Source organism: Mesoplodon bidens, assembly GCF_964165515.1.
Source record: "Mesoplodon bidens genome assembly, chromosome: 2".
In the NCBI taxonomy this organism is placed as follows: Eukaryota; Metazoa; Chordata; class Mammalia; order Artiodactyla; family Ziphiidae; genus Mesoplodon; species Mesoplodon bidens.
This window is the reverse complement of record NC_138177.1, coordinates 77,317,331-77,344,798: the sequence shown is the minus strand read 5'-3', so window position 1 is coordinate 77,344,798 and position 27,468 is coordinate 77,317,331. Positions and strand designations below refer to the sequence as shown.

The window sequence follows — 27,468 nt, the reverse complement described above, 5'->3', positions numbered from 1 at the left end:
GCATGTAGGTTTTTAAGTCTTTTCATGTTATAACTAAAATGATCTCCAAAAAACGTACTATTTTATGTACCAAGTATATGAAAGTTCCCATTGTTCCTCAACCTCTCCAACCTGTTTTGTTTTATACTTTGTCAAATTCGGTCTTAAAAAAAATTGTTCGTTTGCATTCCTTTGATTAAAGATGTGGTTAAAATTTCTTTCATATGCTTATCATTTTTGTGTGTGAAATACCTGTTTATATTTTTGGTTGTTAAAAAAATCAAAAATCATTTCTTCTTTATATACCATTTTTCCTATGTTAAGAATCAACCCAGTATTTTAAAATGTAAAAATGTAAAGATTGCTTATATAACGTCATTTTAAAGTCCATTTCAAAAGGAAATAACTTACTTACCACATAGAATTATGCAGTGGCCAAGTCTGATCATAATTAGCCAGCAATATCTATTGAGTACTTAGAGGAGTCTGAGGTGTAGGTTCCATTTGGTAGAGAAAAAAGAAATAGGTTCTCTGGTCTCCTTCTTTTGGGGCTCTGAAAACTAGTAAATACATATGAAAAAAATGACTTAATACTTATCTAATTTAACAGTGTTCCAAGTAGATAGGAGCAAGTCTTAATCTAATTTTCAGATTTTTTCTTTGTACAAGATGGACAATTTGTGGATCATTCACAGAAGAATTCCTATTAAACATACCATATTCAATTAAGTGACTGGAAAGTATCATGAATTTATAGGTCATTTTGAATTGCATTTTCTTGAGTTAATCTTTCTGCCACCAGGGGTCAGTCCTGCATCAAGACCTTCTCCAGGAACTCCTGCAAGTCCCAGCAACCTCACCAGTGGTCTGAAAACACCTGCACCTGCCACGACAACATCTCATAACCCTCTAGCAAATATCCTCTCGAAGGTGGAGATCACCCCAGAGAGCATTCTGTCTGCTCTTTCCAAAACCCAGACACAGTCAGCCCCTGCACTGCAAGGTAAACTGACATGCGCTAGAGGGACTTGAATCGTGAATGTTTGTCTCTGGCTTAATCCTGGATTCCATTTCTGAGGAATCCAATGCTATGAAATGTATAGTACAGTTAATTCATTATTCTCTTTATCATGTACAAACCGGCATTTATAGAATTCTGAAATGTCAAAGCTGAAAGAGACTTTAAATATCCTCTAGTCCGATACCCTCCTCAGATGAGGAAGTTAACACTCAGTGAGGTAATGTGACCTGCTTAAGATCACACATCTGTCTGTTCAGTGAAGAGCTGAGACTAAAAGCCAGATTTCTTGACTGGAGTCCAGTATTCTTTCACTTAAACCATGTATCCCAACCTCTTAGTATAAGTTAGTACAGGTTGAGTTTTACACATTTTAATGTTAACTGAAGCTAAAGACAGTAAGAAAGATCAATCTACTATCAGAACTCTTATGATTATCTCTTTTTTTATGTCCTAATGTTTTATAGAGGCCTCTATAGATATCATACCTTTTCTGATTTTCTGCCTAGCTATTATCGCTACCTTATTTGAACCTCTCTCTTCAGCTTTGCTAATTATCTTGTTTTGTGCTAAAACTGTCTACTTCTAACATTTTTTCATAAAGCTTACCTTGCTCTTTGTTCTCAGACCCTCCAGATACCAACCTCAGTATAATTATGCAGTGAATTACACCTTCAATATAGTGACTTACTCTTTATCAATAGTTCTCAACCAGGAGCCTCCAGGGGACATTTGGCAATGTCTGAAGATGTTTTTGTTTGTCACAGCTGGGGTCGGGGTGGGGGTGCTGTACCTCTAGTGGGTGGAAGCCAGGGATGCTGCTTAACCCTACAATGCATAGGACAGTCCCAACAACAAAGAAGTATCCCGCCCAAATGTCAGTGGTGCTGAGATCCTGCTTTATATGAATAGAGAGCAGCAGTACAGGTATCTGTTAATTTTCTTACTTCCTAAACTGTTCTGTAAGTGTATCCGCAAGGCACTGTATTATAGTGAGCTTTGTCTTACCATGTAAGAGAATTTTGTTACACATAACTAAATACTGTGAAATAGTAATCCACAGCTCTACATATTGGAACCAGCAAAAGAATTAATGGTGATGCTACAGTGCATCTCATACTACTGATTTCAGGGATAATTAGTTTGAGAGATTGGCATGTTTATATGGTTTCTCCCTTCCACTCCCTCTTCTATCACCATCCTATAGTTATAGTAAAAATTTTGAACTCACTTGTATTTTAACTTCTTATATAGATATAATACTTAGATCTTAAAGAAGAAGCTTTTTCTTTCAGCAGATTGTAACAATAGTATCATGTGGATCTTCTCATCAGGCAAAATTTGAACAGAACTAAGTGTGTTATGACAAAATGAAAAGTGGGCATCTCAGGAAACAAGCTTTGTGGAATAACAGGGCAGTTTATCACCTTTCAGTTCCTTATGGAAAGTGGAATTCTCCTAGCCTTTTTTTTTTTTTTTTTTTTTGTGCGGTACGCGGGCCTCTCACTGTTGTGGCCTCTCCTGTTGCGGAGCACAGGCTCCGGACGCGCAGACTCAGCGGCCATGGCTCACGGGCCCAGCCGCTCCGCAGCATGTGGGATCTTCCCGGACCAGGGCACGAACCCGTGTCCTCTGCATCGGCAGGCAGACTCTCAACCACTGCACCACCAGGGAAGCCCCTCTCCTAGCCTTTTAAAAGAACTGTGTCCAGCAACTTAAATAGGTACATTTCTTCAAAGACCATAAAGGAAATCTCTTAGAACTTTGCTCTGAATGTGTCACCCACAACCATTATTGACTGATTTTCAGTACAAAAGAATGACTTCAGGGCTTCCCTGATGGCGCAGTGATTGAGAGTCTGCCTGCCGATGCAGGGGACACGGGTTCGTGCCCCGGTCCGGGAAGATCCCACATGCCGTGGAGCGGCTGGGCCCGTGAGCCATGGCCGCTGAGCCTGTGCGTCCGGAGCCTGTGCTCCGCAACGGGAGAGGCCCACGTACCACACACACACAAAATAAAATAAAATTTAAAAAAAGAATGACTTCAGTAGGCAGAGGCCATAGACTATGGTTTAAGATTGAAGAAAAGTAATATTTAGGAGTAAGAGATTATTTCAGCTATTACCAGAAATCTGAGTAGTATCTTTGTTAAGAAGATGGTCTTCTGAAGAACTTATTTCACAACAGCTGAAAGATAATATTGAAATATCTTTTTTAAATCATGATATTATCATATCTCACTTTCTAGTGCTTGAAGACTTCTGGTTTTGGTAAGAGCAGTTACTACTAAGAATTAAATCAGACTGTTAGGAAGGGGAAAATTATATAGCCATGGACCTTTTTGGAAATGAAACATGGATTTTTTTTTTCAGGAGGATAATAACTGAAATAAACAATATTTCAATTATTTGGATATTATCAAACACTGGATAATAAAAGCCATGCATCATTATTTAGAAGTTGATGGCATTTGAAAATGTCACAAGGATGGAGCAACCTTAAAATTCTAAAGACCTTAAATCTCTTAGCAAATAAGGATAAAAATTGAAATTTTGAAGAAACATTAATTGAAGTATCATATGAAATATTATTTTCTTTCACATCATTATGAAGGAACAGTTTTAGTGTATGACTGAAAGCTGTAAATTCAGGTGAAGTATACATAAACTTTTCATTTGTGATCAGAAATTGAGGAAATTTTCCAAAATGTGATTGAATTTAAAGGACCTTCTGTTATCTCTTTATCAAGTATTTTTCCAAGCATTTTTCTGCAAGAGCAGTTTGCTTTGGTGAACTTCAGTCTTCTTTGCCCCAAAGAATTCTTTCTCAGTGCTTCTGAGAAAGTTTGTCTGTCAGTGAGTGGGGTTGAATCTCATCAGTGTCAGCCTGAATAATCCTTGAATTTTCCAAGCTATAAGAAGGGGATTGTATGTTTTCTTGTGAAAGAATCAGTGCCCCAATGGCCTAGCTGTATAAGCTTTGTGGTGTATGTTTGTATATTTACTATTCCTGCATTTTACAACTAAAATTTTTACAACCAAAGCTTTGTTTCCACCAATGTGGCAAGAGATGCTCCTTGAAAAAAGCGTCCCAGTTCAAATGAATTCCTGCAATTTGCATATTGCTATCTCTCTCCTGAGAATAACAGTGTAGGTTAACTTGTTAGAGACAGTTGTGGAGGTTGGAAAGGAAGGATAGGGCAGAATATCTATTTGCGTTTAGAGGAACAGTTCCACAGACCAAACGTTAAGAAATACTGGCCTAAAATGTTATTTTAAAAGTAATTTTGCACCCTTTCTTTTCCTGCTTTGTCCTGTTTAAACTGTGAATGATTCTGACACTAAAATCTCCCCCATCCTGTTGCCTTTTATTTTGCCATGTTGGACTTGTTTCATGAGTACTAGAAACATTTCAGTAATTTGCTCTTCTTATATTGATAAATAGGTCCAGTGTTTTCTATGACATTTAGCCATTACTTATTTGGTCTGGATTCCCTTTGATCTCATATTTTAATGTCTATCTAGTTCCCACTGGAATGAATGAGAATATCCAATTAGCCTACATTGTTTTCATTGGAAGGTAGGGAGTTCTTTTTAACTCCTCTAATCTTTGTTTCTACAGGCCTGTCATCTTTACTTCAGAGTGTTACTGGGAACCCAGTTCCGTCCAGCGAAGCTGCATCCCAGAGCACTTCGGCTTCCCCTGCCAACACCACAGTCTCTAGCATAAAAGGAAGGAATCTGCCCTCCAATACCCAATCCTTTATTCCGAAAAGCTTCAGCTATTCCCCTAATTCATCAACTTCTGAAGTCTCTTCAACCTCAGCCAGCAAGGCCTCAATTGGGCAAAGCCCAGGGCTCCCAAGCTCTACTTTCAAGCTACCATCCAACACTCTGGGGTTTGCAGGTACCCACAATACTAGCCCTGCTGCCCCACCTACTGAAGTTGCCATGTGCCAATCTTCAGAGATCTCCAAGCCAAAGCTGGAGTCAGAGTCCACCTCCCCAAGCCTGGAAATGAAGATCCACAACTTCTTAAAAGGTAATCCTGGTTTCAGTGGCTTAAACTTAAACATCCCGATCCTGAGCAGCTTGGGATCCAGTGCCCCAGCAGAAAGCCACCCCTCAGACTTCCAGCGCGGCCCTACTAGCACATCAGTCGACAACACTGATGGAACCCCTGTGCGGGATGAACGGAGTGGGACACCCACCCAGGATGAGATGATGGACAAGCCCACATCCAGCAGTGTAGATACGATGTCCCTGCTTTCTAAGATCATTAGCCCTGGTTCCTCAACACCCAGCAGTACAAGATCACCACCCCCTGGGAGAGAGGAAAGCTACGCCCGAGAGCTCTCCAATTCTGTATCTACATATCGACCCTTTGGCCTGGGCAGTGAATCACCCTATAAGCAGCCTTCTGATGGAATGGAGAGACCATCTTCCCTGATGGACTCTTCCCAGGAGAAATTCTATCCAGATACTTCTTTCCAGGAAGATGAAGATTACAGAGATTTTGAGTATTCAGGGCCTCCACCCTCTGCCATGATGAACCTAGAGAAGAAACCAGCCAAATCTATCCTGAAATCAAGCAAGCTTTCTGATACCACCGAGTACCAGCCCATCTTGTCCAGTTATAGCCACAGGGGCCAAGAATTTGGGGTAAAGCCTGCCTTCCCTCCATCTGTAAGGGCCCTCCTGGACTCTAGTGAGAACTGTGACCGTCTCTCGTCTTCCCCTGGGCTTTTTGGTGCCTTCAGCATAAGAGGGAATGAACCTGGGTCTGACCGGTCACCATCACCGAGTAAGAATGATTCATTTTTCACCCCTGACTCCAACCACAATAGCTTGTCTCAGTCTACCACTGGGCATCTCACTTTGCCACAGAAGCAGTACCCAGACTCTCCTCACCCAGTTCCACATCGTTCCCTTTTCTCTCCGCAGAATACCCTTGCTGCTCCCACGGGCCACCCACCCACATCAGGCGTGGAGAAAGTCCTGGCCTCCACCATTTCCACCACATCGACGATTGAGTTTAAGAATATGCTTAAAAATGCCTCACGAAAGCCCTCAGATGATAAACATTTTGGCCAGGCCCCCAGCAAGGGCACTTCAAGTGATGGTGTCAGTCTCTCAAACCTCTCCCAGCCCAGCTTGACAGCCACTGAGCAGCAGCAGCAAGAAGAGCACTACCGCATAGAGACCCGAGTCTCCTCCTCCTGCTTAGACTTGCCTGACAGTACGGAAGAAAAGGGGGCCCCTATAGAGACCTTGGGTTATCATAATGCATCCAATAGGAGGATGTCAGGGGAGCCAATACAGACTGTAGAGTCCATCCGAGTTCCTGGGAAGGGAAATAGAGGACATGGGCGTGAGGCTTCAAGGGTGGGTTGGTTTGATCTGAGCACCTCAGGCAGCTCTTTTGACAATGGCCCCTCAAGTGCCTCTGAGTTGGCATCCCTTGGGGGTGGGGGCAGCGGAGGCCTCACTGGCTTTAAAACGGCACCATACAAAGAACGAGCACCCCAATTTCAGGAAAGTGTCGGCAGCTTTCGTTCCAACAGTTTCAACTCAACATTTGAGCATCATCTCCCCCCGTCCCCATTGGAACATGGGACACCCTTCCAGAGAGAGCCAGTGGGGCCATCATCTGCCCCACCTGCCCCTCCTAAGGATCATGGTGGTATCTTCTCTCGAGATGCACCCACTCATCTACCCTCTGTGGATCTTTCGAACCCCTTCACAAAGGAGGCAGCCCTGGCCCATGCTGCCCCACCTCCTCCTGGAGAGCACAGCGGAGTTCCTTTCCCCACCCCGCCCCCTCCTCCGCCCCCTGGGGAACATAGCAGCAGTGGCGGGAGTGGCGTCCCTTTTTCCACTCCTCCTCCTCCACCTCCTGTTGACCACTCTGGGGTTGTACCCTTCCCGACCCCACCACTGGCAGAGCACGGAGTGGCGGGGGCTGTGGCAGTATTTCCCAAGGACCATAGTTCCCTCCTTCAAGGGACCCTGGCTGATCATTTTGGGGTGCTCCCAGGACCCAGGGACCATGGGGGCCCCACCCAACGGGACCTCAACGGCCCTGGCCTTAGCCGTGTACGCGAGAGCCTGAGCCTACCCTCCCTCTCTCTGGAGCACTTGGGCCCAGCCCGTGGAGGAGGAGGCGGGGGAGGCAGCAGCAGCAGCAGCGGCCCCCCCTTGGGTCCCCCACACAGAGACGCCATCAACCGGAGTGGTGTGATCTTGCGGAGTCCCCGGCCAGACTTCCGGCCTAGGGAACCTTTTCTCAGCAGAGACCCTTTTCACAGTTTAAAGAGACCCAGGCCACCTTTCGCTAGGGGCCCTCCGTTCTTTGCACCAAAACGCCCATTCTTCCCTCCCAGGTACTGATGGAAACTAAGGGAAAGGCATTTTGAACAGTCTAGAGAGAATTGGAAGTAGGGGTTTGGTTTATTATTGTTTTTGTTTGTTTTCCCTCCTTTGATTTATTTTTTCTTTTTTTTTTATTATGACAGAGGACCTCCCTTCCAGATTAAAAAGTCCCATGTGCATATGCTCACATTTCACTATTCCATCCAGTCCTGCCTCCCACTGCACTTACACCCACCTTCTCCAACTTGTTTGTATTTTAAGGGGGTGGGGGGCAAAGAAACACAACCAAAGCCACTTCATTTGGCTGGGGGTTTGAGGGGTGGGGAGGAAAACAGCTCTTACCTTACCCCATCTATGGAAGAGTATTATCACATTTGAAATAAAACTTCCATCAGTACAGATAATAACATGTGCAATGTTGGGATGTTATTTTGGGCTTGGCATGTCAAAAGTAGTCAGTGGAAGGATTCCTGTCCCCTTCTCTCTCCAGCTCCGTTACTGCTGTAACCAGGGTGGCTCTCTTCCCTGTATGCTCTGTGGCCTGCTGACAGCCAGGAGATGTTGCAGGGGAGAAACCTGGGAGAACTTGGGCCTGTCAAGTTGTTTTCTTCTGCTTTGTTTTGTTTTTAAAGGCATGTTGCAGTTCTTTACCTCTCTCCTGAAATCTAGAGCTTCTTTTTTTTTTTCTTCTTTTTTTCCTCTTCTAAAGTACTATCGGGCAGTAACTTTGAGGAGATACGGACCTCATTTTATCCTAGTAAATTTTCCTCTTTATACTTGGAGTGAAAGAAAGGGGGCTGGATATAATTTAAAGGTTAAAATAAGGAGTAGCTACAATATAGAGAGCTAGAGAAAGGAACTGTTAAATGGCGTGTTGTGACCTGCCCATCTGTCATAAATAAGGAAACGTTGCTGAGGTAGTTTCACACATCTTGCACCAAGCTCTTGCTTCCTGCTTTTCTTTCTTGACTTTTTCCTCCCTCAGTTTTCATTTCTGCTTTAGCCAGAAAGAAAGTCACTACAGTTGACAATTGATATGAAGGTGTAACTGAAATGTTATCAAATATTATCCCTGTATTTTTTAATAAGAAGTAGACATTTTTACCATGGTGCCTCCCTAACGTAAGTGACATTTGTTGGTAGTTTTCAGCAAAAGTTAACTACAAGGGAAAGGGAAATATTTGTCTTTATCTTTCTTTTCCCCTTGACCTAGTCCTGTATTCACCCCTCTTCTTGGTATTTCGAAGGAGGAAGTTCAGTAGCATCTTTCTTTATATTATACCTCTTTAGATCTGTCTTAGTGACAAGTGGATATTATTATATGTATCTTTACAGAGAAACAGGAGGACCCGATAAATTCAAATTTACCCCACTCTACAGATAGCAGCCTGTCACATTTCAAGGCTCAGTCCTTAACCTCACCTCCCACCCTCAATAGAAAATGATGTTTCTGCCCTTAGTCATTTTCCACGAGAAAGTGCTTTTCTTGTCCCTGAACTGAAAGGCTTCTTATTTGTATTTCTACAACTAGTACTGGGAAAAAGACAATCACTGCATTCTGAGTGTTTATATCTTTACATCTAGGGACACTGAAGGGCAAATGTTGCTTTACTACTATTTTTTATTTAGTGTCTTACCCCCAGGTACACACTGGTCATCTCCAGCCAGATGAGTAAAAGAAAAGGAAATTCTAGCAAGTTTCATATTTTCTTCCAAGTTAGTATAGGAGTAACTGTAGGAAGTATGGGGATTGCTTTGGATTCCTCCAGCGAAATATTAAAGATGGGAGAGAGTGGGCAGTGTAGTGACAGAAGGTGATTATTTGTCTCAGAATAAACTTGCTTTTCAGATAAAGAGCAGCTTAAACCAGGTGTGCATCATAGTTTGGGAGTTTTTGTGTAATTTATTCCATATTATTTATTTGGGCTCACCATGTTTTCTTGGGTTAGGATCCTGCAAGTCATTCATCTTCCTAATGCGTTTCTGGTTTTAAGCCAACTGTTCTTTCTTTCTTTGACTTTCTCAAGCCTCTCTGCCCTGTAGCTCTCCCCCCGCAAAAATGCATGATACCATGACCTTGTAAGTGGGGTGGGGTATATAGTGTAGCAAAGCAAAGAAACAGTACAGTTATATTGAGTCCTAAGACATTTGTTTAGAGAAAAGTATAAGAGAGTGTGAGGGTGGGGGTGGGGGGAGGGAAAGGGAGAATTCTCTCTGACTTGAAACTGAGATAGGTTTTTTTTTCCTTTGCAGAAAAGTGGGATTTTTTTTATTCTAGGATAAAAGAATGTGAATTCTTTTTGCTGCTCTTGTTTAAGCTAAAAGTAGTGTTTACTTGAAAAGGCTCTCTGACCATTTGATTTTATCAGAAAATGCGGGGTTGTCAGGACAGTGGCTTCCTGAATGTTGGGGCAGGACTGTTGTCCTCAAAAGCATGATAGCTAATCCATGAAAGAAGGACCTTGTACAGTTTAAAAGATGGACTTTTAAGGGTTGGTTTTTTTGTGGAGTGTTTTTTTTTTTAAGCCACAAAATCCTCAGTGCATTTGTTTCAAGATGGAAGTGAGGATTTGTATGTGACTTGTCAGCTGTTGTTAACTTTAAGGAAATCTGTCTACAGCAGTAAATGAAGACAACAATGTATATATGTGATATAGTGAAACAAAAAAGACAATTCTGGTATTCATAACATGAAACAAAGGGGTTTTATTCTTTCTTTGTCTGTGATTTAAAACTCCGTGCCCATGCTCTGACTTTTGTATTTCAACCTGAGTTTAAAAAATAAACAAGATTTTTTTAAAGAAAGCATAGCATAGTGTATCTTGGCAAGGACATGATTCATATGCAAGCAGAATATGTGAGGTTGTTACTAACGTCCTTGGTGCTCACTGTAAAATCACAGACAGAGAATCAGTGGGTGGGGGTCATGAATACACTGGTACCACTTAAAACCCAGTGATACAGTATCAGAAATTGAGTCCTTGAGTATTTTGTAAGAGTTTACTCTTCAGTCAGCTTAGATGAAACCTGTCTCCCTGCTCCCCTCTGCCCTCCCAAAAGTTGAGAATAAATAGAATTTGGTTTGTTTCCAGGGAGGGTAAAATGATAAGAGAATAGGCCTTTTATCCTTTCCGATCCCAGGAATACAATGTTTGTGATATATATATGGTACAGCAAACCTATCTAGATAATGTGAATATGCTAAACTTCTAATTGCAAAATATTCACTATCAATCCTGAAGTTACTGGTTCATGCAGAATTAAGCTTCAGCTGTTATTGTTTTGAAGCCGCTGTAAATTACTGCTTTTTCCCCTTTTTTCTTCCCCTCCTCCCCTTCCCCCCTTTTTTCGAATGGGCTGGGTTGCCTGTTAAGATTAAAATTAGATATGTTGGATTGGTATTCTCACGTGTTCAGTGTGGAAAGCAAAACAAGTACATGCTTTAGAGGCAACAACAATGAAATCCTTTTGAAATGTGTATTAATATCATTTAATAAAATAACTAGTTCTAAAGGTTTGACATTTTTCTTTGAGATCTGGGGCTTTGACCAAGGGCCCCTGGCTTCTCTGGTGAGTGCAAATAGGAGGGAACTTCTCCAGGAGTTGAAACTGCTGCTTTGTGGAACAGGCCTATGGTTGGAAAGACCTAAATTTTCTCCAGCAAAGACCCTACATGACTGTCCAGGGCTGAAGGTGAAACCAGCTACAGAATGCAGGAAGAAAAGCCTGGATATATCTCTGAAGATACAATTGTATTGGCTTTTGGTCTAAGAGTGCATGGAGGGTAAAGGGGCTGGTGTATGTGCCTGCACGGTTCTAAGGCAAACACAGATGCCACAGACCACCCATCTCATCCCTTCCTTGTGACCACTTGCCCTTCCCTCTCTTCCAGGCATTCCTCTGTTTTTTTTTTTAATCTCTTTGCCCCCAAAATTGTTTTTGTTTCCTGTTCAATAAAGTATGGTTTCCTTTGTTGTGTGGTTGACTTTTCCCCTCTCGCACTGATCTTGTCCAGCTGTCGTCCCCTTTGACTTCTGCACTCAGTGTCACTGAAGGCAGTCTGAGCTTCTTGAGATCTTTATGGCCTTGTGGTTTTCTCTTTGATCCTTTATGAAATTCAATTTTGAAAGGGATGATGGGTGGGGTGAGATCAAGATGTTCAGGGAATGGTTGGTAATGAAGTGGGTATACTGTATGGATGATAACTTGTGTTACGTCTTCAAAAAGTCGTACAGTTGTGAGCGAAGAAGCATTTTTAAAGCAAACAAAATTGGGGTAGTGGTGATAGGGATCCTTCTGGCCAATGCTTTGCCCACATCTACCCTTCTTGCATATTGACAGTCTGTCATACAGAAGCTACGCTCAACCCCTCTATCTTGCCCCATCCCTTTTTCATAACCCAGTGAGGCTTAATAATTGTGGAGTGTTGGCTTAAGGGGTAAAGAGACTTGCTGCGTCTAGACCAGGCTGGGTCACTGGCAGGGTAGAATGCTCTAAATAGCAGCCTTGAATACGTGAAGATACAGATGTGTCACCAGACACTTCAGAAATAGCAGCAGCCTAGGAACACACCCAGCAGGTAGGGTGTACCACTATGCTAGCTGCTTCTGGAATCTGGCTCACCCTTACTTCCTGGTCCCCAGTTGGGACCTTGACTTGCCCACCTGATTCCTGTCTCCACCCCAAAGAAGCAACAGCTTTTAGAATTCCTCATCGGCCTTTCTGGGCATGTTGAAAATACATAACTTCCCCAAAATTGTTCTATTTAAGCCAATATGGTATAGAAGGAATGAGTTACCCCCTCATGTATATAGACAGAATAACACAAACACTATCTGAATGGGTTTTAGGGTATTGAGGCGTTTTTCATACTTGTTTATGAGTAACTGGACAAATCCGGTCAGCTGCTGTTCACAATTGCTGAGTAATAACTCATTGAGTCTGCACAGACAAAGCTGCAAGAGGGATACCCATAAGTGAGATGGCTCCTAAGTAAACATCCTGTTCTTCCCCCACGTAGAAGTAGGAAGAAGCACATAATGCCTTAAAGGAAAGGAGCAAGTGCAATGTAAAATATCAATTTCTGACGAACTGCTGGGGGAGGACAGAAGAAACCTTTAATGCTTAGTTACAAGTTTCAGGGGAAGGGGATAAGAAGGCTGAGAGCTATCTAGAAACTGATATTACAGTTACCTTACGGTTCTATTTTATTTTTTTCCTGTCCTTTTGTTATCACTGTGGCAAGAGTCAAACGTTGAGAACACAGATATGGGTGGAGCGGCTAGTGAGCAGTGCCAACAGAACAAATACAGGCTGCAGTTGTTTGTGTTTGACTTAAAAGGGTGTTGGCTAAACCAGTACACCCTGGATCTGTTGGGGTTCCTAGCAAATTAGATGTTCCAACCACATTACCTCCTTTCCCTTCCCCACTGGATCCCCTTCTTTTTGAGAATTAAGTCCTTTGCCACATAATTTGTGGGAAGGAGATAAGACTTGAAACTTCCTACATTTTTCTTGGAGTATTTCAGTTGGAATGGGTAGAAAGAAGATGGGCAGCATCCAGTTCCTTCTGTTTTCTCCTCCCCTGGCTAGGAATCCTTTGCACCCACATGAGGCAATACTTAAGATCCCATTTTCTAGGTAGCCAATCATTGTCAAAGGCAGTAGAGATTAATGAAGTATTAATTTGAAATCTTGGTTTTTTGGGTAGTGGGCCATAGTTGTATGTAGTCTTCCGTAGATGTAGCTAGGGCCTTCTTTCAGAGTACTTTGCTCTCTGCTTTTGTTTTTTTTTTTTTTTTTTTTACTTCAGCATCAAACTTAAGTTGGCACAGACTCCTGTGTTTGGGAGACTTCATATTTTTCCGTTGTCTTGACCTGACCAACCAGGGTCATTTAAAAGTCAGAGTGGAGGTGGCTGTTTCCTTTTTTCTCAGACTCAAGAAATGTCTTGGGAAAGGGAAATGTTAGTAGAGACTTTTAGGTGAGCCAAAGGTTTTGTCTTCAAAGTTCAATTTATCCCCATGCTCTGGGTAGGAAGCTTCCCCCTCTTGATTTATTCAGCAAACTTGGCTGGACTTTCTCTTTGTAGCATCCTTAAAGCAAAGTTAAAGTTTGGCTGCGTCCTAGTTCTTCATTACTAAGGGAAAAAAAATTTTTTTTTAACCTAAACTCCCCACAGTACCTACTGTAGGCTTAACCACTTGGCTAGTTCTTTGGGCCTCAAAAGCATTTGGTGGCAATGATGTAAACCTTTCTTTATGTATTTTACCTTCTTACATTTCTCTCTTTTACCTCCAATATCTTTTAAAATTTCTCTGGTGCAGGGAAATTTTGCTTCTAAAAGCTAAGATTTGGAGGTAATGTGTGGATCCTGATAAGTGGGAAATGTACTTTACCTTCAATGGAGAGAATTCTTAGAAATAGTTTAACGTTATAAAAACAATACCTCCTCAACCAAAGCTTTAGCTAACAGGATGTTTATTCTAAAAGTGGAGTAAAGCTGAGAATTTCCCAAAATTAAGGGTCTAGTATACCCTTTACTGAGGATTCCCTTTTCCCTAGACTTCTGTGAAATCTTCTGCCATTATTTCCTAAACTCTTCGTTTTCCTTAACCTTAGTGTGGTAGAGGATATTTGATAAGATGCCTCTTTGCCTCTTTTCTTGGCTTTTTATTGGACCTTTCTCTCCACCCTACATTAAAGACCTCTTAGGCCCCAAAGGCTCCTAGAAGTGTACCCTGGAGAGAAAAAAAGGAGCTGTGCTACCAAACATGATGGTCATAGATCAAAATCACTGTGAAGAACCAGTGCTTAATGCGTTGGCCTTAGCTAGCTTGCTTTTGCCTGCTTGCTGGTTTGCTGGCCACACACGGCGGAATGGAATAACTTGACATTCCTTCCTTCCTCTACTGCAAAACAGGTGATGATATAGTAGTTGATTGATTGGCACCTCCTGAGCACTCAGCTCGGTGCATTGCATACAGTAAGCAGTCAGTAAATGTTTGAGGGATGAGTGCTGGAGCTACCATAACAGTGTAATCTACTTATTCCACCATCCCTCTACTATCCTTACAAAGTAGAATGATTGAAGAAGGTGTGTATCAGTATATGAATACTTTGGACTTTCGAGTCAGTACAGTGATTGGTGCATTCTTAAGTCAATAATTATTTATTGAGCAGCTACCAATTTGTTGCCTGCAATGTAACACTCCCCTGTCCCTTTTGGTGCAGAGCCATGGGGAAAGTTCTGCCTGTTGTCACACTTTCTGAATTCCCTACCTTCTCCCAACCACACACACACACACACACACACAAGTAATCTTCCTCTTCCACAGTCTTGTTTATTTCTTTTTGTATTTCAGGGTGTGTAACATACCAGAAGATGGAGCCAAGATCCAGGGTGGTGCCTGTGACTCAGATCAACTGCTGCCTCTCTCAGAACCTCTGGAAACTTAGATTAAACATCTTTCTCTGACAGCTTTTCCTCCACAATCCTTGATAACATCACCATTGGAAACTTGAGAACCAACTCCAACCAGCCCCACCCCCAGGTGAGGGGACTAATGGGAATTACTGAGAACCTCACAGCTGTACCTAAATTCATTTCCCCTCATACTTTACTACATATCTGGTTGTGTTTCAACTGTTATTGTGTAAAACAAATCAAATATACCTAGTACTGTGTTCTGGATATAGCAGGGAGAGGGAAGAGAAGGGATAAAGGAAGTTGAGAGCTAGGATGGGAATGAGAGGCAAAGGTCTTGTGTAGGAAGCAGAGAGCTAAGATTCTAGGGTCAGGCACTTCTTTCTGAAGTGAAGAGGGAATTGCATTGGAGTAAACTCTATTACCAGAGAAAGTCTGGTGTGGTAGAAGAATACAAGATGTGGATTCAGAATCCAGCGTCAGTGCTTACTGTTTGGCCTTAAACCACTTACCTTCTCTGACCTTAAATTCTTCATCTGTAAGATTAAGAGGTTTCTAAGGCCCCTATTTAAGCACGATGAGTATGAAGGGACTCCAAGGAGTGCCCTCTGCAGATTTTTCACTCTAGCCCCAAAGCGGTTATATTCATTTGTTCTCATAGCTTGTAGCTATTGTTGCCCATTATTGTATATTAGACGATTTACATAACATTAACCTCAACAATTCAGAATGATAACTATTATTATTCCCATTTTATAGATAAGAAAATTGAAGCTTATCAGAAATTAATTTATCCAAAATTACATAGCGATCCAGGATTTACACTAGGTCTGTCCTGTCCCAAAGTCTATGCTTTTACCTGTTTCCTACCTGCCAGTGGAGACTACGTAAAAGAAAACTTAATGGTTAAAAGAAAATGACTACCCTTTCTAATCTGTTTTTCTCCCATTCGCACTCTGGAGAATTTTCCTGCCCCTGCCCTCAAAGCCTCAGGATATCTTATTGCTACTTTGGTCTGAAACTGCAGGTCTGCCCATATGTGTAACAGTTTAGGTCTTCCGGTCAGCCGGAACCACCCGCATCGCTGCTCGTGCTGTGTGGGGTGTACCTCTTCGGAGTTCCTGGAGGTGGTCCCAGACTGGAGTGGCAGCTGTAATAACCAATAGGCATGGACATTGTTGGGCCGGAAGCCAATGAGGAATCTGGCGATGGAGAAGCGGCGATCATTTATTTGAGGATGTAGGACGGGTCTGAAGGAAAATGGGGCTGTATCAGAGGTGGCGGCGGCTTCAGATCCCAGGGTTACAAGCCTGCGGGCTGCACATGGTGCGTGAGGTACCCAAAGATTCCGAACCATATTGGACCCACCCCAGCGGAATCCCAAAGTGTAGGCTCTCAACCCAGCCTGACCCCCTCTACTCCTGCCCTGCGTCTCCAGACCCGGCTACTCTAACCCTTAGATGCGCCATCTTTTTCCTAGGGTCAGCAGCCTGGGGGGCCTAGGGCTCCCAGCCTAGGACCCGTTATCACCCAGTCCTTTTAAAGACTAGGGATTAGGACCACGGCCACTTAAATGTTCTAATTTCCCACTGTCCCCAATCCCAAGAAGGAATGGTGGGACATGTGTTACCTCCTAACATCTTTCTCTCCAGGCAGCTGTGCCGACCCCTCCACACTGGTTGGTAGAGCGGCTTGGCCTTTTTGAGGAGCTATGGACTGCTCAGGTAAAGAGGTTAGCAAGCATGACACAGAAGGAACACCGGACTATCAAGATATCACTTCCTGGAGGCCAGAAAGTGGATGCTGTGGCATGGAACACAACCCCTTACCAACTAGCCCAGCAGATCAGGTATCAGGCCCATTCTGTACCTACCAGGATAATCCTTCTATCTCTGTACTTTCTCGATTTGACCAGGGAAAGAGCTCTGTATGTTTATTCCAGTCTCATCAAGACAGCTTTTCCTGCTGATTCCTTTTTATCTGCATTAGTTTCATAGTTTCTGCCCTTCCTCTGTTATGCATCGGGGAAAACGATAGGTTCTGTTGCTCTGGTAACACATTTCCCCTTTCAAGTTTGGAGTTGCTAAGAGACTAGTCCCTCTCTACCCCGTTGGATGGTAACCTTGTTTTTCTCTTTTTCCCCATCCCCCACTGCTAAAGTTCTAAACTGGCAGATACTGCAGTGGCTGCTCAAGTGAATGGAGAACCTTATGATCTGGAGCGGCCCTTAGAGACAGATTCTGACCTCAGATTTCTGACATTCGATTCTGCAGAGGGGAAAGCAGTAAGTTTCTTCCTTATCAGGGATAGAGTGGCTACTAAACTAAGAGATGTTTAAGTGGGCACTTCTAGCATTTATTTCTTTTGCCTCAGTTTCTCCATTTGCAGTTGGGAGGGAGGCCTACCGCAGATTGCTTGTCTTGATTATTCCTGGCTAAGCTGGAAACTTAGGGTGAAAGTTTTTACTTAGCCTGGGTCTGTTAAGCAGTGATCATTGTGCTAGTGAAAGGGAGAGATATAAAGTTGAAAATAGAGGATAATATGCCACGTTAGCCCTCCAACTCTTGAGACATGCATTATAAGTCATCTGTAGCATATTTTTAATTTTAATGTGGCTTGCACAACCGAGCACATCGCCTGGCCTCCTCTCCACTTTTTCATGTCAGCTTGGATGGCATGAAAACTGACTAGCCTCCTACTATGCTCTAGAACCGGAAGCACTGAGGAGTGAGGCTTACTGTCTTCTGTGCATTGCTTCTAGTGGCCTTCTTTCTTTTCTATTCAGTTGTTTTTGTTTTCGTTTTACTTTTTACTATTTGGTGGTCACCCCAAAGTCAGGTTCCCCATTTTGTGATAGTTATTCATACTGGTTTCATGCCAGCTTCTCTGAGGAGAGGATCTGAGAGCTAGGGGCTAAAGGAGAAGGTTATGAACTCATGACCTCCGTTCTTGTGAACCCAGGTATTCTGGCACTCCAGTACCCGTGTCCTGGGGGCAGCAGCTGAACAACTTCTAGGTGCTGTCCTCTGTCAAGGTCCAAGCACAGGATGTGGCTTTTACCATGATTTCTTCCTTGGAAAGGAACGGTGAGTAGTGCAAGGAAGGAAGAGAATGATTCTGGGGTGGTTTCTTTTTCAAAGATTTCACCATATTTTACTTTATTTTTCTGTTTTTTTGAGCTATATTTGACACATGAAATTGTAATATAAAGTGTACACATGGTGATTTGATGCATGTATACATTGTGAAAGGATTCCCACAGTCGAGTTAATTAGCACATGCTTTTTGTGTGTGTGTGAGAATGCTTAAGATCTGCTCTTAGCAAATTTCACTTATGCAGTACAGAATTTATCGACTATAGTCACCATGCTATACATTAGTCTCTCAGACCTTATTCACCTTATAACTGAAAGTTTGTACCTCTTTCCTGAGGCCTTTTTCTGGGGCCTCAGGCATGTTCAGTTTGGAGGAGAAAGAAAGCTAGGGGCAGGTCCCTCCATGCCTCAACTGTGACATAGGTACCACTTTCTCCACTAGTTCATGTCCTTCCTTTTCTAAATCTGCTTGAAACTCACCTTCTCTAGCTTTTATGAATTCTTCAACTTTTACTTCATCCCTCATTACTGTTGCTCTAGTTTTCTTTATCCAGATTGCCTGCACACAACATTTAATTTCGTACAGAGAGCTTTTGCTCCAGCTGTAAACTTTGTACCTGATTTCCTATTTGTTTTCCCCTAGTCTGTTTGTCTTTGCCAATAATCTTAGATGTTTTTGGAAGGCAGGATTTCATCCCCTGGCCAACACCCAAGTGATGCTCCTTAGAGGATGGAAGCCAACCAACCCTCATCTTTCCAGGACAATCAAGGGCTCAGAGCTGCCTGTTTTGGAACGGATTTGTCAGGAACTTGCAGCTGCTGCTCAACCCTTCCGGAGACTAGAGGCTTCCCAGGATCAGCTTCGGCAGCTCTTCAAGGTGGGGCGGAGACACACAAGTTTAGGAGGATAATCTAGAGACGTGAGGGAAGGAGTGGCTCTCTCTCAGGACTTCTTCGTGGGAATAAAGACTTGTCTTCACTCTTCCCTTCTTCCAGGATAACCCCTTTAAGCTTCACCTGATCAAGGAGAAAGTGACAGGTCCAACGGCAACAGTATATGGGTGAGAGCTGTCAAGACTGAGGGAAACAGGGAGAGGTGGGGATGCACTAAAGAAGGCCAGAAATGGGATAAGGGAAAGAAGATAGAGGTAATCTGTTGCTCCCAAAAAAGAAATGGGAATTGATTTTTATCTCCCATTGCTTTCTCTGTGGAATAGTTCTTTATGTCTCTTTCTGTCAGATAAACACCCTAGAGGGAGAATCCTAGAAGCTCAAGAATCTGGAAATCACTAACTGGCCCCTTCTTTCTCCCAGGTGTGGTATGTTGGTTGATCTGTGCAGAGGCCCCCACCTTCGGCATACTGGACAGATTGGAGGCCTGAAGCTGCTAACGGTCAGTTGTGAGGGCTGGGTTAGGTTGAGATTACTGTTTTCACTGGAGTGAGCTGGGGAATGGGAAGGTGACCCTCTCTGTCAGCCCCTTTTCTGCTCTGATAGCTATGGGGGGAATCCAGAAATAGAAAGAAACTCTGTCCCTGCCTTTTAGAAATCCCCATCTGATAACAGATACTGGACACCCTGCCAGGGCCCAGAAGCCAATTCCGAGTCCATAGTCAGACATTAGCACTAAGGGAGATGGCGAGGGAGGGCATGAACAGGCTGGACATGGTCATGTAGGGGAGGCTCCTGTGGAGAGAGCCAGTGTGGAACACCATTTGACAGGCACAGAGAGAATACTCTTAAGTCAAAGGCCTGCCCTTTCTGAAAATATTGCTCCTGGGCAAGGTGAGCTATTAGTCGGAATAGGAGCAGGGAGAGAGGGGAGAGGCAGATGTGCAGAGCAAAAAGCCCTGGACTGAAAACCTAGGCATCTGCTCTTAGTCCTGTCTCTGCCACTGATGAAGTATACGGCCTTGGGTAAATCTCCTTACCCGTTTTTCCCATCTATAAAATGAAGCTGTTGATTCCTGTCCTACCAGTAAATCCACATCATAGAGACAAAACCAACTAACGCAAGAGAAAGCGTTTGAGGAAAAGTTAAAAGTGCTATAAAATGCAGGCTGTTTCTTATTAGTACCATACACTTGTTCAAGGAAAGAACAAGCAGAGGCATTTGAATTGCATGGATCCAGGAACAGGACCTAGTGTGGGAGACTGAGTTTTCTAGCAGCTGTATGGGAGGTTGATAAGGGGATGGATAGACTAATATTTGACCAGAACTTAGGGTTACTTCCCTGAGCAGTCATTGATTAGAAGGGAAAGGAACAAAGTACACGGGTGCTGGTAGGGCAGTGGTAGTGAGAATGGGGACAAAAAGAGGTGGCAGGGTAAGGTTAGAATTCAGCAGGACATATGTAGAAATCAAGGCTCAGGCACCTCCGGGGTGGTATACATGGCAGGGGGTGTCTGGAGGATGGCAGGGGCCATCCTGGTGGTGATGGTGGGAAAAGTAGAGAGAGAGATGAGATGGGATCGTTGTCAAGTGTCATACCTGTGATGCTTATGCTCAGAGTATCATATGAGGATTGAAAGAGAGGTTGTCCTCATCTTCCCTTTGACTCCCTTTGTCCTCCCACAGAACTCATCATCCTTATGGAGGTTTTCCAGCACCCCAGAGACACTGCAGAGAGTGTCAGGAATTTCCTTCCCCACTGCAGAGGAGCTGAGGGCCTGGGAAGAGTGGAGGGAGGAAGCAGAGTTACGGGACCACCGGCGCATTGGGAAGGTACAGAGCCTGGGAAAATGGGGGCAGGGTGGGGGTGATGATAAGGGTTGGAGAGAGATGAAGGAACCTGACTGTGAAGTTGAGAGCAGATTCAGAATCCCGCAGACTGAGCAGCTTGGTCAGTTATCTCTTCTGGGTTCCCAAGCCCCTGCTTCCCCGTTGAAGTGACCGTTGCCGTTCCCGACTCCAGGAACAGGAGCTCTTCTTCTTCCATGAACTGAGCCCCGGGAGTTGCTTCTTCCTGCCTCGAGGGACAAGGGTGTATAATGTACTCATGGCTTTTATCAGGGTAAGGAGGACCCATGTTCAGGGGAGGGAAGACTGGGGAGGGACTGAGGGCCTAGAAGAAGCCAGATGTTAAAAGAGGGGGATTAGAAGTGTAAACATAAATATCGTAAAGTGCTAGTGACTTTTAGCAAGGGCCTAGAAATGTGTGGTCTACAGTGTGGAGCATAGCGAGGGAGGATGGTGCGTACTAGGTTGTAGCTGTGTTCAGCATGACCTGAGGGCCCAGAAGAATCACACAGCCGCCATCCTGCTTCCTCTCCCCCCAGTCACTCTGGCCTTCCATGTCTGTACCCTCCTCTCTAGGCCGAGTACACCCGCCGTGGTTTCTCAGAAGTGAAAACCCCCACGCTGTTTTCTACGAAACTCTGGGAACTGTCAGGGCACTGGGAGCATTACCGGGAAGACATGTTTGCCCTGCAGCCCCCAGGCTCTGACAGCCATGCCGGCTCCCAGAGTGCCCACTCTACCAGCCATCCCACAGGCACGCTCGCCCTCAAGCCCATGAACTGTCCTGCGCACTGGTGAGCTGGGATCCGGGAGACCTGGGTCCTCCCAGGGCTAGGGCTAGGCAGCTGGTTAGTAAGTACTAAGTTGTAGAAAACTTGCAATCGTATTGGAACACCTGATTTGAGTCTTGAATCTGCCCTCTAGCTCCCTATGTGAATTTGGAAAAATCATTGCACCTCCCTAAGCCTCAGTCTCCTCATGTGTAATATCAAGGGTTTGGAGTTGCTGTCTAAGGTTCTTCTTTCAGTTCAGTGCCTATCACGGAACAGGGGCACAGTAAGTGATGTCTATTATTGTTGTTACTGAGATTCACTTTTGAACCAGACAGGGCCCAGATTGTGATGAGTGGGATTGACAGGACTCAGGCATGCCGAGGCTGGAGAGCGTGTTAGCTGATGGTGCAGAGAAGGGAAGCAAGCAGCCTGGGCGGAGGAGCAGTCTTCAGGGGCTAGTTTTCCCTGTGGCCCTGACTCCTCCCCACCCCAACCTCAGCCTGATGTTCGCCCACCGGCCCAGATCCTGGCGAGAGCTGCCCCTGCGACTGGCTGACTTCGGGGCCTTGCACCGGGCCGAGGCCTCTGGCAGTCTGGGGGGACTGACCCGGCTGCGGTGCTTCCAGCAAGATGATGCTCACATCTTCTGTGCACCCGATCAGGTGGCTCTTCCCCAGCTCCACCAAAGCATTTCTAAGCCGCCTTTCATTCTCCTTGTGAACTGCCAACGTTCCTGACCCTCAGTTGCCCTCTTTATATATGATAATTTAGCTACATTCTATCGCAACCTTTCCTTTATGTTTTTGCCCTCTTTTCCCCAAACTACCACCACCCCAGAGCTCTAGCTAGCACGCAGCTCACCTGCCCTTATTCCCCCAGCTGGAAGCAGAGATCCGAGGCTGTCTTGATTTCCTCCGCTCTGTCTACACTGTCCTTGGGTTCTCCTTCCGCCTGGCACTGTCTACCCGGCCATCTGGCTTCCTGGGAGAGCCTTGCCTTTGGGACCAGGCTGAGCAGGTGAGCAGGTGGTAGGGAAGCAGAGGCAGATAAACCAGTCTCTGATGGAAGGAGAGGGGAGATGGGAATCAGGGTCCCTGGTAGAGGCATATGCTGAGAGGGTCACTGTTGGGGACTAGAGGGATCTGTTGCTCATAAAGTTTAAGATGACATATTCCTCTCTTGTATCCTTTCCTCTAAAGGTCCTTCAACAGGCCCTAGAAGAATTTGGAGAACCCTGGGACCTCAACCCTGGAGATGGTGCCTTCTATGGGCCTAAGGTAAGCTGGGGACCGTGGTTAGAGTCTTATTTATTCCTTTTTTTGTTTAGTTTATTAACTGTTTAATACAAAGGAATGTTTTTAAATTTGTGTAAGATATAAAGAAGAGCAGTACATCTCCTGCTCTTATGGAACTTAGGTCTGGTGAGGGCTCTGGGAGGTAAATAGGGTGTTTCAGCACCGTGGGATCAGTGCTGTGTAGGTACTAAGGGGGCACGTTACTCAGGAGGGTCAGGAAAGGCTTCCCATAGGAATCTCTCTCCGATCTGAAAAGTAATCGTTGGCCAAGTAAAAAGGTGCTTCAGGAGGGAACGTTGTAGGCAGAGGCTGGGGCGAAGAGTAAAAACTCACATGGCAAGTTGGAAGAGGTGTAAGAAGTCGGGGAAAAAGGACTGTAAAGTGTCTCCTGGATTTAGTGAAAAGGCTGTTAGGTTTTTTTTTTTTTTTTTTTTTTTTTTTTGAGTTTTGCACGCCTCCGGGCGCGCAGGCTCAGCGGCCATGGCTCACGGGCCTAGCCGCTCCGCGGCATGTGGGATCTTCCTGGACCAGGGCACGAACCTGTGTCCCCTGCATCGGCAGGCGGACTCTCAACCACTGCGCCACCAGGGAAGCCCAAGCTGTTAGGTTTTGAGGGTCCATTTTTCAGTAAAGTGGGGACGACATGGAGTTAGAAGTGAATGAATGAACCTAACGCTTCCCAGAACATTGGCTCTTATAAATGCAAAGGAGAGTAGCTGGCAGATCCAAAGAGATGTTGATGAAGGGAGAGACTTGAGAATGTTTAAGTGCTGTGATGGGAGGGAGCCTGTTTGGGTCAGGGAGAAGTTGAAGTTGTAGAAGGGGTTTCAGTAGAGGAAAGTTTCTGGGGAGTCTTGAGGAGTGGGATCCAGAGCCCTCCACAGAAAGAACCACCTGTGCTGTTGTTTAGGGGGTAGAAGGAAAGGCTTGGGGGTAGGTGCCAGGATATTTACAGGTGTGGTGACAGAAGTTGAGACATTTTCCCATCTCATGATACCAACTATCAGAATTCTCCATGAGATGGGAGGCAGGACCATTTGCTGAGATAGGAGTGGGGAATAGGAGAGTTGTCAGTGCAGGGGTTGAAGACGGGAAGAGAGGAGAAAGCTTGAAAATCCTTGAGGAGAACAGGATGCAGAGCTGATTAGGGCAGCCAGAGGATTGCAGGCAGCAGCAAGGGTTCAATTGAGGTTCACAACAGCGACTTGCAATCCATCGCTGTTTTTGCGTCTGTGTGGTGTGGCTTGTTGGGCAGCACTGGGCACTTCTGTTCCAGGGCCAAGGAGGTGGGAGGCTAGGGTGCCACCAGGGTGGGGTTTTGTCATGTGGATGTGACAGAAGAACAGTGAAACCAGGGAACCAGGGAGAGTGGTTACATCTTCATGGGGAAAGAAACAGGGGTGGGAGAGGCTGAGAGGCCTGTGAACGGGAAGAAAAATGAGGAGTTAAGGAGCCGAGAGATTGAAGAGCCATTAATAGGAATAATTGTCAGAGCTGGAAGGACAAGAGATAGTAATCAGAGCAGGTGTCTGATGGACTGTTTCAGAGGTACAGCCATTCTGGGCAATGACAGCATGAAGAATGTAGCCATAGTGTGGGCGCGGGTGAAGGTCTCTAAGATGAAGAACTCAAGGAATTGAGAGGCCAGGGTGAGGATGGGCCATTCATGTGAATGTTGATGCTCCCTAATAATACACCACTATTAAGTGGAAAGAGCCACCGCCAGAGTCTGCAGCGAGTGACGGACAGCACGATGCAGCTGGGTGACACGTCTCTCCACACAGCCTGGGATGTGGCTAGGCAGAAGGGGGTGACATGCACAATGGAGGATACTGGTTCTGGTTTCTCTCATGTCCTCCCTTCTGTCTCCTCCAGATTGACGTGCACCTCCACGATGCCCTGGGTCGGCCCCATCAGTGTGGGACAATCCAGCTTGACTTCCAACTGCCCCTGAGATTTGACCTCCAGTACAAGGGGTACAGAACCTTGTCCTGTCCCCTTTTCCCTTGGCCCATGGAATAGGTGGAGAACAACTTCCCTTTCAGCCTTTGACCCTAAAAACTAAACCACATCCTCCACACCCTCCCTTGCCAGGGCTGAAGATTCTTGGAAACTGGAAGGTGATCTTGGGTGCACATTGTGTGACACTTTTCCATTCCACCCAACCCCCCTCCCCTTTCCCCCCAAGGCAGGCGGGGGCCCTGGAGCGTCCAGTCCTCATTCATCGAGCAGTGCTAGGTTCTGTGGAAAGGATGTTGGGAGTGCTGGCGGAAAGCTGCGGGGGAAAATGGTGAGACCTCCGACCCCCGATTCCTGTTCTGGCCCTCAAGCCAGGTAGTGCATGCTCCACATCCTGGCTCCCTTCAGACTCCAGCTTCTGTTTCCTTCTAGAATCTGCTCCCTGCAGCCACACTTGGGGTCTGAGCCAGGATAAATAATTTGCCTTCCTCTGTTCTCTCAATCAGGCCACTATGGCTGTCACCATTCCAGGTGGTGGTTATACCTGTGGGGACTGAGCAAGAGGGATATGCCAGGGAGGTGAGGAGTTGGGGGTGAGGATGGGGGCCGAAGCAAGACTAATAGGGAGGCTGGGGACGAGCAATGGGTAGCAGAGGCCACATGGGGTAGTGAAAGGGGCACGGCACTTGGAATCACAAGACTGCACTCAAATTAATAAATGTTGAATGCTGACAACTGAGCACTTGGCACAAAAGGGGGCTTGGAGAAATGTTTGTTTTATTTTTCCTTTCTAGAGAGAAGTAAGGCTATGGACAGTACTAGAGTCGAGCAGCTGGTTGGGTAGAGTGGTGTCTAGAAACAGGCAGAGTCCAGGGAGGCCTGGCTCCAGGAGGAGGCCGACAAGGAGGCTGGGGGGCTGGGGAGAGGCCTCAATGTATAGAGTGAGGAGGGTTTGTCCCTGAGAACTGGAGAGCCTTGAGGCAGAGGAAGGAGGGGCAGATGGGGGAGCTTGAGGAGAACTGGCATCAGACTGTTCTAGCTCCTCAGCCTTCCGTTAAATCAGGTTCCTGTCAATGATCCTCTACCCCAGGCACAGCGGAGCCTGCGAGCTGCAGGACTGGTTGGCGACCTGGACGCTGACTGTGGACTGACCCTCGGCCGGAGGATCCGCCGGGCTCAGCTTGCCCACTACAATTTTCAGTTCGGTAAGACCGGGTCAGCACAGCCCTCAGAGCCTTGCGCTCTTCCACTCGGCCTGTATGTTGTTCTTCCCTGTCTACGACGTTTGGTCATCCGCGTATTTGGGTAAATTGCAGCTCATTACCTGAGCTGGGCAGGAGCCAGGATTCAGAACTCCTGAGCCATTTGGGCCCTAGGCTCCTTCACCCCCTGACCAGCACCTCTGACCCTCAGAACAGTTTTCTTCTGACCCCCGCCCTAGCTCTTGGTGTCTGTTAGTAATTAGCCAAGGGAGCATCAGAAAGGAACAGGAAGGGATAATAAGGCATTAATAAGTTAGCTTTGCTTATTCTACACCTAGATAGAGTCAGCCCTAAGGGATGAGGAGAAAGGCCTTAAGAAAAGTAGTCTAGGCCTACCTTGCTCCTTTTTTTCATTTTCCAAGGTTCAGAGCTCTGTCTTGAAGGCAAGGAGTAGGAACGTCTCAGCCAGATTACCTGGTTCTCTAGTTTTACACATCCACTCATCCTGCCAGCCTTGGATCAAGCTGCCCATGATCCCTTGGACTTGCACGTGTGTCATCCACCCTGCCACCCTCCCCTTTCTCTAATGTACACACACACACATTCACACACTCACACTCACTCTCTCTCTCTCTCTGTCTCTCTGTGTCTCTCTGTCTCTCTTTCCTTCTTTCTCTCTCTCTCTCTGGATCTGCTTCTTGATCTGTTTGTCTTTCTTTGGCTGACCCTACTATCTCTGACTCCTGGGATCCTGAGTGGAAGTGATAAGGCATGTAGGAGAATGTCTGGAATATTTCTTTATCTCCTCAGGATGACCAGGGAACTGGAGAGCAAGAGATAGCTAAATATATCCTTTCCCGGAACCATGTCTGAGCTCTGCTCTTCCTAAAGATTTCGGTCTCTTAAATTCTGCATAGCAAAAGGAGATATCCTCTGGATAAATTTTCCCTGAGATTCGCAAACCTCCCCTCTTTCTGCAGTGGTTGGCCAGAAAGAGCAGAGTAAGAGAACAGTGAACATTCGGACTCGAGATAATCGTCGACTTGGGGAACAGGACTTGGCCGAGGCTGTACAGCGGCTACTGGAGCTACAGAACACCAGGGTCCCAAATGCTGAAGAAATTTTCTAAGCTTTTGTGTATAGATGTGGCAAAGACCTGTAGGAGCTATCAGGCCCCCTTAACACGGAGGGGCCCAACCTAACTGACAAGAGTCTGAAGTCCCCCAGACCCCTCAGAACTTGTGTGGAGGCATGAATCTGCTCTCATGAAAAGAGATTTGGTCTGGGGGAAGCTGTAGCTGTTTGGATGTGAGGAGAGTGAAACTAAAAATAATAAACTTGAAGCTACTGGGAATGTGTCTTCATCTCTGACTCCTGATGGGGACATAAAAGGGAGTTTGACTCTGTCTCCCACTCTTTTGTCCTGGGGGGTTGGGGTAATTGAAAAGGGGCAGCCCATGGCTCTCAGTGGTCGGGGAGCTCCCTGGGATAGCTGTCCTGTTCCCCTGTCTAAACTCCTCAGTGCCCTGTTTCCCCAGCCCCAATTCAGCAGGTTGTCAGATCCATTCTCCAAAGAAGGCCAAATGGAGAAATTGAGGCACAAAATAAAGT

General features: G+C 45.4%; 2 protein-coding genes across 7 annotated transcripts in view; both read left to right on the top strand.

Moving 5' to 3' along the window:
- The window catches only part of RPRD2 (regulation of nuclear pre-mRNA domain containing 2), a 94,236-nt gene extending 79,351 nt beyond the window's left edge, over nt 1-14,885 (top strand). For 2 of the 5 annotated variants that reach the window (XM_081256987.1, XM_081256986.1), the window contains 3 exons: nt 782-982; nt 4,618-5,799; nt 5,940-6,113. In XM_081256987.1, coding sequence (XP_081113113.1) covers nt 782-982; nt 4,618-5,799; nt 5,940-6,028 — 1,472 coding nt within the window. In that variant the 3' untranslated portion in view covers nt 6,029-6,113. Of the gene's footprint in view, nt 1-781; nt 983-4,617; nt 9,535-14,731 lie in introns of those variants that run through there. The other 3 variants (XM_081256985.1, XM_081256984.1, XM_081256988.1) reach the window with 2 other exon arrangements.
- A 1,091-nt stretch (nt 14,886-15,976) lies between these two features.
- TARS2 (threonyl-tRNA synthetase 2, mitochondrial) lies at nt 15,977-27,211 on the top strand. Of its 2 annotated transcripts, XM_081225164.1 has the most exons (18): nt 15,979-16,119; nt 16,446-16,642; nt 16,954-17,077; nt 17,755-17,879; nt 18,649-18,766; nt 18,885-18,949; nt 19,203-19,281; nt 20,467-20,613; nt 20,804-20,902; nt 21,205-21,422; nt 21,901-22,063; nt 22,281-22,418; nt 22,601-22,678; nt 24,572-24,672; nt 24,885-24,986; nt 25,162-25,234; nt 25,746-25,860; nt 26,838-27,211. In XM_081225164.1, the coding sequence occupies exons 1-18, from the start codon at nt 16,054-16,056 to the stop codon at nt 26,984-26,986; spliced, it is 2,157 nt and encodes a 718-aa protein (XP_081081290.1). In that variant the 5' UTR covers nt 15,979-16,053; the 3' UTR covers nt 26,987-27,211. The 2 variants fall into 2 exon arrangements, 1 of the variants encoding a protein (XP_081081290.1); XR_014015127.1 differs by lacking the exons at nt 25,746-25,860; nt 26,838-27,211 and having other exon boundaries at nt 15,977-16,119; nt 24,889-24,986; nt 25,162-25,238.
- The last annotated feature ends 257 nt before the right edge of the window (nt 27,212-27,468 follow it).